The sequence below is a fragment of the Bidens hawaiensis genome, unplaced genomic scaffold (assembly GCF_021521415.1).
Source record: "Bidens hawaiensis isolate Kalapana, Puna unplaced genomic scaffold, B.hawaiensis_p1.1 tig00008376_1, whole genome shotgun sequence".
NCBI lineage: Eukaryota > Viridiplantae > Streptophyta > Magnoliopsida > Asterales > Asteraceae > Bidens > Bidens hawaiensis.
The window spans coordinates 660,781-673,009 of record NW_027491594.1 but is presented as its reverse complement, the minus strand read 5'-3'; the positions used below and the strand labels follow the sequence as shown (position 1 = coordinate 673,009).

The 12,229-nt window shown below is 30.8% G+C and overlaps 1 protein-coding gene across 1 annotated transcript; it reads right to left on the bottom strand.

Moving 5' to 3' along the window:
* Positions 1-518: 518 nt before the first annotated feature.
* LOC143637701 (dof zinc finger protein DOF4.6-like) lies at positions 519-1,904 on the bottom strand. The gene is made up of 2 exons (XM_077105028.1): positions 1,795-1,904; positions 519-1,334 (listed from the first exon to the last, which is right to left on the bottom strand). The coding sequence occupies exons 1-2, from the start codon at positions 1,816-1,818 to the stop codon at positions 519-521; spliced, it is 840 nt and encodes a 279-aa protein (XP_076961143.1). The 5' UTR covers positions 1,819-1,904.
* Positions 1,905-12,229: the final 10,325 nt, after the last annotated feature.

Genomic DNA, 12,229 nt, shown 5'->3' with positions numbered 1-12,229 from the left:
CTAGAGTAATAAAATTTATTCTAGTTATTTATACAATTCTTATTTTTAAAGATGTTTGTATTTGATCTAAACACTAAAAATATTATTATTGTATCCATGCATAGATTATTAACTATACTAAACATTTTACATGATTTCATCATTATATAGAATAACAATTCACTAATAAAAAGACTTGAAATATTATGTCTCTTCTTCCTCTATACACTATAATGTATTATTATGCAATATATACTATCAGATTAGTAGGTTATGTAGAAACAAGCATACAAAATTTGTGTCAAGAAATTTAAACAAAATAATACATTATAGTGTATAGAGGAAGAAGAGACACCCAATATTAATTGCATGATCTATCAAGTTAGTTTTTCAAGAAATCCAAACAAATAATCACCATCCATCATTCAAGAACTAGAAAAATAATCATATGAAGCAGTCAGAAAAAGAAACTAAACCCCCAAAGTTTTAGTTTAACACTCTATATATAGAGATAAATATAGATTAATATATATAACTGTTTACCATGAACCTCCTCCACCTAACATTCCACTCCAAAAGCCATTGGTATCGGCATTGTGGTCTTTATTTTGTTCAACATTTGTAATATGTCCATCATGAGTAGTAGTAGTAGCAGTTGTTGTTGATATTGTGCTTGTTTTCAGATCTTCAAATGGAAACAAAAGCCTTCCTCCACTTAAATTCACATTAATGCTACTTCCTCCCATTCCATCCAATGAGAAGTTAAGTGATGGAATCATGAGCTGATCATGATCTCCTCCTGCCGAAGAATAAACCGACGAATTCGGATCAGGAATCGGTATTGGCATGAAGGAATTCATCACACTTACACCCCTTGTTGTGATTCCAGTCAAGAGTTCTAGAGCAGATGTGTTTGGTGCTTGGATGAGGTCAGAAATAGTCTTGAATTCATGATCATGATGCATCATATTAGGGTTTTGAGAAAGTAGCTGTGGTGGTGCAGGAGGTACAACCAGATCAGGCAGTTTCTTGGACATAGAAGATGAGATAGAAGATGAATAAGAAGATGAAGATGATGATGATGATGATGATGATCTCTTGTTCTTCCTTGAACCACCACCAACAGGAACATTTCTAAGGGTCCCACCTTCAGTCCAATACCTTCTACAAGTCTTGCAAAAGTATCTTGGTTGTGAAAGGCTGTAATTGTTGTAGTAACAAAACTTGGTGTTTGTAGAATTGCATCTTGGACAGTTTACAGCTGAATCCTTTTGTGGCCTTGCTTTTCTTTCCAAAGATGAAGAGTTTTTAGTTCTTTGTGACACTAATTCTTCCATAGGCTTCATTGTTATGTCCTATATGAACAAAAACCAATAAAGAAAAAGGTGTAATAAAAGAGAAGGTAAAGACATAAAGATCCAAAAACTTTTAAGATTTGCAGACAAATGAACAGAACAAGACTGCTTTACGCTTTTCAAACCTCCATAAAAACCGGTCTTCAAGATAACTAAAATAAACTTCGTTGGCCCTTTATTTCATACATATATTATTAAAGACTAATCCAGTTTTTTGAATGAAAATAATGAAATAAAAAGTAGGGTTGAAGATCAAAGACTTTGGCCTCTAACTATGGATGATCATAATAAAAAAATTATACATAAGTGGAAGTATATATGATTCAAAGATCTAGTCAGGTTTGATTTAGATGCCATGACTTATCAAATGATCAAATGATAAAATTCAACTAAAACAAATTAAAATACCATTGAAGTTTATTAGTGAAGATGATGAAAAAGATTAAGGATCTAGTTGTACCTGTGGCCAGTGAACCGTATCCATGGCTGAAAGAAGCTGAGAGAGAGAGAGAGAGAGAGAGAGAGAGGCCTTTACTTTCCACTGGTTTTCAAAAGGCACAAAAAGGAATGTTTGAGATGTTTGTGTGGAAGTTCTATGTGATTTAATGTGTGTATGCACTACTATGTATCTAGGTCTAGTTTTGGAGAGAGAGATGGTCTGTGAGAGCGTTTTGCATACGGCAAAAAGTAAATACATAAATAATTTATAAAAGAAAGGGCATATTAGGGGGGTGTTTGGGATTATTTATTTTCATATAACTTTTTAAAAAATAATAAGATGTTTGAGATTACTTATATTATGAGAGAAAAGTTCTATAATAAATTACATTTTTATAACTTATTAACTTAATAAAAAGTTATAAGTAGGTAAATAAGGAATCTCAAACACCCCTAACATAAATCTGGGCCTATTTCTTTTTGGAATTTCAATTGCTTCTAATTTATTGTTTATAAATTTTTAATTCATCTTCTTAAATAGCTACTTTTATTAATTATTTCTCTTCATCATACAATGCATCTTTATCTTTGGAGTACTATATCGTACATTATTTTACATCATTACTTTTAAAAGTGATAAATTTGTCAATGATCTTAAATTTAAGTGGTTAAGGTAAAACATTTAAATAATTTAATTTAAAATGGAGAAGGCTTGTGTTCATGAGTCAATACTTGTGTGTGTATACACACACATGCACACACATATAGGGATGAGTTATTGTAAAATAATCAGTTATCATGCATTAGGTATGCGAGCTTTTAAAACGTCGATTTCAATTTCAAACGGTGGCATAATTGTAAATAACCTAATCTAATTATACGCTCTAGTTCATCAACTGATTCATCGAGCATACATCCATATCAATATAATTCAACCATCGACCCATATCAGATTAATTTGTAGGTTGATATCAAACTAAATTGAGTTATCTAACCCTAAAATGTTCGTTACCTGTAAAATAAGACCTCAAAATACAATCGGTCAATTTTTTACAATTAAACAAACAATTGCAGCTTGTTCTTCAATTTTTCACCTAATCATACCAATTTGAGCTATTATTTTTACTCGTTTCAATCAGTTGTTTGAAGTAGATATCAACAAAAGAAGTTAGACGCTTGATCTTCAAATTGATCAAAAATTGACAATTTAATCAATTGAATTGATGTATAAGAGGCTTTAGAATCATCAGTCGATTATGAAATTGCAGAATAATACACTCAATTGAGCTCTAATTAGGGTTCAAAATATTACATCTAAATGTTCTGAACAAAACTGAAACGTTCAGAAACAAAACTTAAAATGTTCAGAACAAATATTTGAGAAGTTCAGAACAAAAATCTAATAAGTTCAGAATAAAAAAAAAGTTCATAAAAAAACTAAGAAGTTTAGCAAAAAAGTTTAAAAAGTTCGGAAGAAAATGCTAAGATATTCAGAACAAAAGTCTAATAATTTCAAAATAAAAACTTTAAACACTCACAAGATCAGATCTGAAATTAACATTTCTATAACAAGAAATTGGACACTGAAATCGCTTAATATAATCTCGTAATCATCAAACAATCATCAATCGATCATCGATTTCATCATATGAACATATCAATTGAATTTATTTCTAAATTTAATTAGCATTTTGGAGTCGATGTCTGATTTTGGTTAGTGATTTATAAAAGTGAATTGATTTACGATTTGACACAAACATGAATGAAGCGGTTAATTAGGTCGAAAGCTGAATTAAAAGAAATTTTAATTTTGCCACCGCGTAATTTTTGAGATCAACGGTGTATTAACTCGCGTACCTATTGTACGATAACCAATTATTGTACGATATATATATATACACACACATATAGCTGATTTCTTTTGAGAACCAATTTGAGTTTTAAGAACTCGAAATAACTTAAGGTAACAAATGTTTTTTTTTTTGAATTTTTTGTACATATATGTAATATACTTAAGTTACATGCACGTGAAAAATTACAATATTTTTACGCACCGAATCAACTTTTTACATAGGTGTAACGAAAGTTTAAATTAGTGTAATCACTTTATATCTTTATTCTTTCTTCTACTTAATTTTTTAATCAGATTTAATCCCATCAACCATAATCTAACCTATTTAATTAAATGTGTGGTTAAGAATGAAGTTCTTAAAGTTCTTAAAACTCAACAAAGTTCTTAAATTATCCCTCCCATATATATAGGGGATGGTTCATGCGAGAAGTAATATAAGGGCAAGAAGTGCGAGAAGTAAATAATAGCCATTGATTATGTTTGATCTATGGTATAGAATCAACATGGCAATATTGTAATTTTTAACTTCTACATTTTAATGCATTTTAAGACAAAAGGATAGCTTAATCTTTTTGTTGTATTTAAGCCATAAATGAAGCGTACTTATCTCAAATAATTCCCAAATTTTTAGCTACCATTATCTCTCAATTTCGGTTACTTTGAAATTATTAAAATCATCATCGGTTACAAAATAATCTACCTTTCAATAATTCAGAATATGGACAACTTATTTTTTTTATAATAATCGACAATGACTTTTAGTAATCTAGTTTGGACTTTGACTTTTAAAAATAAGTATCTGTGGGTTGTTAAAAATATTAGGTGTTTTTATGTTGATCTTCTTATGCTTATACATATAATCTCTGTATGCTTATATTAATTTTTTTTGTGTGTTTATGCTAATCTAGTTTTCTAATATGCATAATCTGGTTATGATCATACATTTTGTTTGTATAGGTTGTTCAAAATTTGTGTATGTATATCTGTTAATTTGGCTCCAAGTCCATGCATGTGCATGCATACATACATACATGCATGAATACATACATACATGCGTATGTACGTACGTACATGCATACTACGTGCGTATGTACGTATGTACATGCATATCTACCTATGTACCTACATACATACATGTGTATATACATACGTACGTACATACATCCATTCGTACATACATGCATGTGTACGTATGTGCATACATCCATCTGTACGTACTTATAAGGGGCGGCTATGACAAAAAAATATAATATTAAATGCACATTAAATGACGATAAAAATAGCACCATGCTAACAGCATTTAATGTGATTTTCTTCCCAACTCATTCGGTTGTCATCATTATTTGATGTGTTGGTTAATCATCGTTATTTGTGTAAGCAAAAACAATTAGATAAGTGTTTATGATCCCTGTTTATGGAGTTAGGATAAGTTTGAATTCTTAATTTTTGGTGTAATTTGATGGATTTGTATTGTATTTTGGTGTAATGCGATGAATTACAGTAAGTTCTACACAATGAATGAAGACAAGAATCATGTAGGTTGGGGAATGAATTTGAATTTATGGTTGATCTTTTTAATATAACAAACTCACGTCTTGAATTAAAGATATATAAAAAAAGATTTCATTGTATGGTAAAATAGTATATAAATAAAAAATTCTTGAGAAAATACAAAAAAAAAAAAAGATAAATTGTAATAATAATAATAATAATAATAATAATAATAATAATAAAGATTGAAAAAAAAATGGTTAAATTCATAACTAAAAAATGTTGGCTTATTTTCTTGACAAAGAAGTCGTTGTACATTTTTGTTGATAAATTGTAATATGGGATTAAAATATATAATTTTAAAAAAGTATAAAACAATTAATATGTAACTCTTATTATTAAAATAAGTCATATAACAAAAAAATTTTTTTGATTGATTAGTGTTATTTCTCGCACTCTTCGCAATAGGAAACACTTCTGAAATAACATAATCCTATATATATATATATATATGGAGAGGATCAAGATAAAACTCATCTTTAGAGAGAAAACTTAAAAACTCCTAAAAAATTATTGTTAATTAAAAATAAAAAAATATTTTCAAAATTCTGTTTTTGCTATTATTCTTATAATTTATTACCCTTCACTCGAAAAATATAAAAAAAATATAAAAATTAAAAAAAAAATCCGCTGTAATGCAAATACGTATTACTGCGATACCGTTGTATTACACATGTGTATTACTATGTGTTTTTAAGTTTAATAATGTTTAATTGCATATATTCAATATTTGTGTATTGTATATGTTGTGTAGTGTTGTATTATATGAAAAAAAAATAATAATAAAATAAAAGTCGATGTTGTGCGTATATGCGTTAATGTTATATTACACATACGACTAATGTGTATTCGATGTGCGTATTAGTCTTATATTGCATATATACAATAGTGTGTATCAAATATGTGCAATAGTGTTGTATTCTATGCAATACAAACACTTTTGCATATATGCAATGCACACTATTACACATGTGCACTACACCGACGAGTTTACCGACAAAAACTTTTTTTTTGAACCAATAACAACATAAAAGAATAATGGAAAAAAAAGAAACTTCAAAAATAATTTTTAAAAAAAGTTAAAAATAGTTTTTTAGGAATTTTTAGGAGTTTTTAAGTTTTCTTTTTAATAGGAGTTTTCACTGGATACTACCCCTAATATATATATATATATATATAGGGTAAGGTTAAAATGAAAACCCACTTGAGTTGTGAAAACCCGCGAAAACCCTATGTAACATCGTTTTTTTTTGTTACATGTAATATATGTTGTAACATTTAATACAAAACATCGAAATATAAAAAAAAATATGTTGCTATTTTTTAACATTTTTTTACTAATTTTTATATATGTTTTCAGGAGAGAGAAAAAGTTATATTTATATTTACATTTTTTATTCACTTTAATTGTGAACTACAAGATTTAAAAATTAATTAAAAGCATATGGTTGAGAATGAGTTTCTAGAGTTTTCATAACTCAAGTGAGTTTTCATTTTATATATATATATATATATATCTCACAAGTTCGGAATGTTCTTATTTTATTTTGAAACCAAGTGCTTGTAATCTTCTACTTGGAATTTATGCATTTATTAGTATCTTTTTTGCACAAAAAAAAATAAATGTTTTGTCTATATACAGAATCTGCTGCAAATTAATTTGAATGAAAAGAAAGATACAGCAACAACAGAGCCCAGCATTTTTATTCTTTACAGTTTTACAATTATATATTTCAAAAATAAAACCATGTGGTTTACTACGTCTCTTGGGAGGAGCATTTTATATGGGAGATATGATCCAGGGTTCGAGTCCTGATCTCACCCGGTTTTACCAGCTCCTCGCTGTCGTGCTGTTTGGCGGGTGTGAGGGTCGGGTTTTATCCGGGGAATCCCTCAATAGGTGGACCGTTAGGGGCTCTGTCCGTCCAGACTCGTGGCCGGCTCGGGCTACCTTTAGCCATTGGGGGCCGCGTACGGAATACCCGGTGTTACTTAGTTGGTCGTTCAAAAAAAAAAGTCATGTAATATATATTTTTCTTTTAATTTACCTCATACCCCCTCTAGAAAATCACTCTAGAAGATGTTTGAGTAAACCGAAAATCAAGCTTATGAAAAATCCTAAGTGCTAATTGGATCGAAATGATAAGAAAATGAAACGGTAACGTTCACGTAGAAGAAAAATGGATAAAAGGAGCGATAATGACAAACCATGTAGATAAACTGGTACTCAAATGTTTATATTGCATATTTATAATAAAACCTATAAAGTGGTTGCTAGTGAAAACGTTAAGGTGCTGTTTGTTTTGTCAGAGGTAAAATGTCTGCAGTCTGCGGACCATATCTGCAGACATCTGCAGCAGAAGAGGTGGACCAAACCTCTGCATTCTGCAACAAGAAGACTGTTTGTTTTTTAACGTATGCAGACTGCTATAACAAACAGAAAATTAAATAAACCGATTTTTTTAAACTTAAAAAGGTTTCAACATTGAAATTTAAATAATAGTCAAACAACATTAAAATAATGTTCATAAAACCACAATAGCATATTTTTTTAAACAATTTATTTCATACTTATTCTACAAACTTTCGTTAACCAAAAATTAATAATAATCGAACACGTGCAACAATAAACGAGCAACAACTACATCCATAAGCCATAACTTCTACAAACTAGTAATAATTGTACAAGTTTAACAAAAATCAAACAACAAAACATTCATAAACCATCTACAAACTTTAATCAACAACAAACTAGTAATAATTGTACAGTTTTAACAAAAAATCAAACAACACATTCATAAATCTAAACCTTCTACAAACTTTATTCAAACTAGTAATAATAGAACAATTACAATAACGATGAATAGACTGTAAAATCTTGAAGAAATAAACATGCCAAGGTAGATGTTGGTGGAGGTGGCAGCTAGGGCTAGAGGTGGCGGAGCAGCGTGTGGCGGCGGTGATGTGGGGAGAAAGGAAGGCAGCGGTGGCCGGCTAGGCTAGGTGGAGGAGCAGTAGCGATCCGGTGGGTTATGGAGGAGCAGCGGCGACGACTGCTAGGGAGACGGCGGAGGGTCGAAGGCAGCTAGGGGAGGTGGCCGGCAACCGGCGAGGTGGCTGGGGTTTGTGTGAGAAGAGGTTGAAGAGGCAAGAAGTGATTGGACCATGTCTGCACCAAGAAGAGGGCGCGCAGACATTTTTTAATGAAACGTCTTCGAAAAAACAAACAGTCTGCAGAGGACAATGTCTGCGCGTGGTCTGCACAGCGCAGACAAAAGAGGTCAAAAAGATCTTTTGTGAAAAAACAAACACCCCCTAATTAAGGTATATATGTGTGTGTATTTGTTATATATATTTTTTAATACTATAAAAGTATGATACTTAGAAAACATAAAAGAAAAGGAGGTTGTAATTCCTTTATGAGACAAACGAAAGTAATAGGCTTTGTGAAGTCATACATATGCATTGATGGTTATTTTGACAGACATGCATGGCAACAAAGATTGATTTTAATTTTGTCGATCACTTTAATAAAGCATTGTGCATGTTAATATCAAATTCAAAAGGTAATTCAATGTTACATGTTCCACAATTCACCTTTTCTAAGATGATTGTTATTATACTCTTATTAACTTTGGTTAGGTGAAAAGAAAAAACATATTTGCTTGTGTGATTAAAAATATGTATTCATCCAAGTGATTTCGTGCGTTTCATATGAAAAAGAATTTAAAAAAAAATCAATATTTACATGGACTCTCGATCTCTATATGTTGTTTGGAATATAGCATTGCATATTGCATACCTAGTGACATCCTATAATAACGTGCATTTTCTTTAAAAAAAATAAATCTTGTAAGTCGTGTTTAAATCTTGTAAGATGCAAGTATATGTGATTATATGAGTATGTTAGGATTATGAATTGTTTAAAAAAGCTATTTTTGCCATAGATAGAAATAAAGAGTCATGAATACATTCTTACGCTATGAGTACTCGTTAGCAGGGGCGGACCCACATAGGTCCGATCGGGGTCCCGGGACACCGATGTTTTTTAAAAATTACTTAGAGACGGTATATTAAATTTTGTAAGGACCCCATAAAAATTAATACTTTGAACCCATACTATTAGGATTGAACTGGTATAGTAGAAAGTCCCTTGTTTTACTTGTGAGAGGTTGTAGGTTCAAGCCTCACCATACTCCTTTTTTGTTGTTTTTTTAATATCCTAGTCTTAGTTATTCAGTTAGGGTATTTGTGCTTTTTGTTAGTTTCTCTCATATAGTCATTATCACCATGCAACATATATAATGTTAACATGGATTTTGCATATTCTTTTATTATTTACCTTGTGTATGTATATTATAATTAATCATTTATTTGTGTTAGAGTTATTTTTCATGTTTTGGTCAATTATGTAAGACCATATATATAGATTACGTTCATGTTTTTCGGGTATGAATTAAAAGTGTATGTTTCATCTAGTTTCTAATTTAGATTCTTTCTACTTACTCGTTTCCAATGACACCATAGTTCCGTGTTTTATTATGTTCCTCGCCTCGACCCGACCCGAATAACGACCGACCCGAAAAATTTTGTAAACCGAAAAAATTGGGACCTCATTGACAAAAAATCCTGGGTCCGCCACTGCTCGTTAGACAACTCTTTAATTAGGGAATGATTCACAAATGATAACTATTCATTTAGTTGTTCTGCATGATGTTAGCATTCAATTAGGGAACTAGGTTAAAAACCCGTGTATTGTATAGGATGAATAAATATATATTTTTTATTTTGCAAGTTGTAAATCTATATATTATAAATGGTGGAAGGTGAATAAAAGAAGTTAGAAAAAATTTGTTATACCAATAGAAGGGTGACACATGACAGTGAATGATTATTTTTTATAATGTTGGGTGGAGTTGCAATCGGTTGAACATATGTTCTCTCTTTGCTCGATTTCTTTGGAGCTATGGAATATGATGCCGTTGTGAAGTGGTTTTGATTTCATAAAGAAACATGCAATTACACCGTTGTGGGTAGCTTCTTCAAATGTGACGATGACCAAGATAAGTAGAAAGATTTTGTTCACGCTTCTTCACATTGCGTGTTGGTTATTGTGTAATGCAAGAAATGAACCTGTGTTCAAGAAGGTAAAAAAAAACGTCACAAAAGGATTTTCAAAGAGATCAAGACCTACTCGTTCAATTGGATTAAACATTTGACAAATAGAAAGATATGGACTAGGAGAATATCGATTCACGGTTCTTGATTAATTGTTTCGATCGCCCTAAAAGGCAACTCCATTGTTTTGATTCAATATAAAGTCCACCGATTCTGTTTACTATTTGAGAAGCAATCCTCACCGATTATGTTTAGTTGTTTTAAGAACCACTCACTGATTCACATTATTGGGCTATTTACGAGTCGAGCCCGAGTCGAGCTAGGGTGGTTTCGAGCTCAGGCTCGAAATTAATCGAGGCAACTTAACTAGGCTCTAACTCGATTTTGAAGTTAAACGAGCTGAGCCTGAGTCGATTTTGGCTTGGTTATAAAAATGATCCAAATCAGCTCAGGATGTTTCAAATCAACTTTTTATAGCTAGGTTTATTCGAGCTTTTATCGAGTGAGCCACGAACCCGAGCTTCGAGCTTTTTAAACAGCCTATTCACATACCAACTTATATCCTAGTGATTAAAAGCAACAAAAAAACTTTTACACAAGAATCATTTTACATATTTTTAATTGTGCTGAACACTAAGCACTCAAACGATTCACACACAAATTTTATTGATATACATTTTTATTGTTTCATTCAGAAGGTGTTTGGGTGAGCTTCTAAAACCTATTCGTTTACTTTATGAAAAACAAAAGGTATTTAACAAAGCTCCAGAGTTTCAAATTAAAGCTTTTTAAAACTTGATTTTGTTTTTCAAAAAATAAACAAGCAAGCTTTTGAAGCTCACCCAAACACCGCATCAGTGTTATTTTTGGAAATCATGATAAGAAAAGGGAAATAAAATTTATAAAAACGCGTAGATAAAAGCGTTTGTGGAAAAGGAAAAAAAGGGTTTTAAATAAAAAAAACTAATATATACAAGTGGATAAATATGAAATTTTAATGTTTTAAGAAACATAGGGGCAAAATAGTCAGATTTTGAATTGTTTTTGACATTTCAATTATTAGTGAAAGACATATGATATCTTGAAGTTTGTTTCGATGTATAGGATATTTATTAAATTTACAGTAATATATGAAAAAGCCCTTGGATATCACTCTTGCTTAAAAAGACATTTTCTAAAATGATTTTTACAACAATTTCAAAATTACCAATCTTTTATACATTGTTCTTCAAGTGGTTTTTAATTCATATATATTTAATAACATTTTATTTTATACGTGATCCAGCTTGACCCGACTCAAAAGTTTCAATGCCCAATTGGTGTGATCGGAGTATTATAAATCGATCCCAACAAGAATTTTTTCTTAGTCCGTCCCTAACTAGCATCATATATGTAATTAAACTTTTATATTATTAGGTTTGAGTTTAAGGGGTTACTTAGTCATTAAGTATAAACATAAAACTGATAAGATAAGAATAAGATATTGGGTTGTAAGTGAAGAAAATATTTAGATCGAAATAACGAAGGGGACCCGGACAACATCATATTACGCATGCACTTCTTAGGGCCTTTTTCCTGCCCCCATCTCACTTTCTTTTTTTCCAAAACTCAAATAAATTCAAATGGGAGAAGGGTTTGTTATACTGAGATTTAAAAATTAGGTGACCCTATGCATTAATCTTTTATTAATACAAAACAGAGAATTTTGTTTGACACGTAAATCTAACTAATTGGAACTTCTCTACTTTGTAGTAGGGTCTTTTTAGTAGGAGTGTACAATATTTAAATCGCACTTGAAACAAGAAAATATGAAATTAAGTTCACCAACGTTAGCGTTGTCTTAAAAACATACAAACCTACAGTCTTAAAGTCGTAATATTATTAATACCTCATTCTCGCTCTTCACCTCTTCTCTTTTGGGCCTATGCCCTTTCCG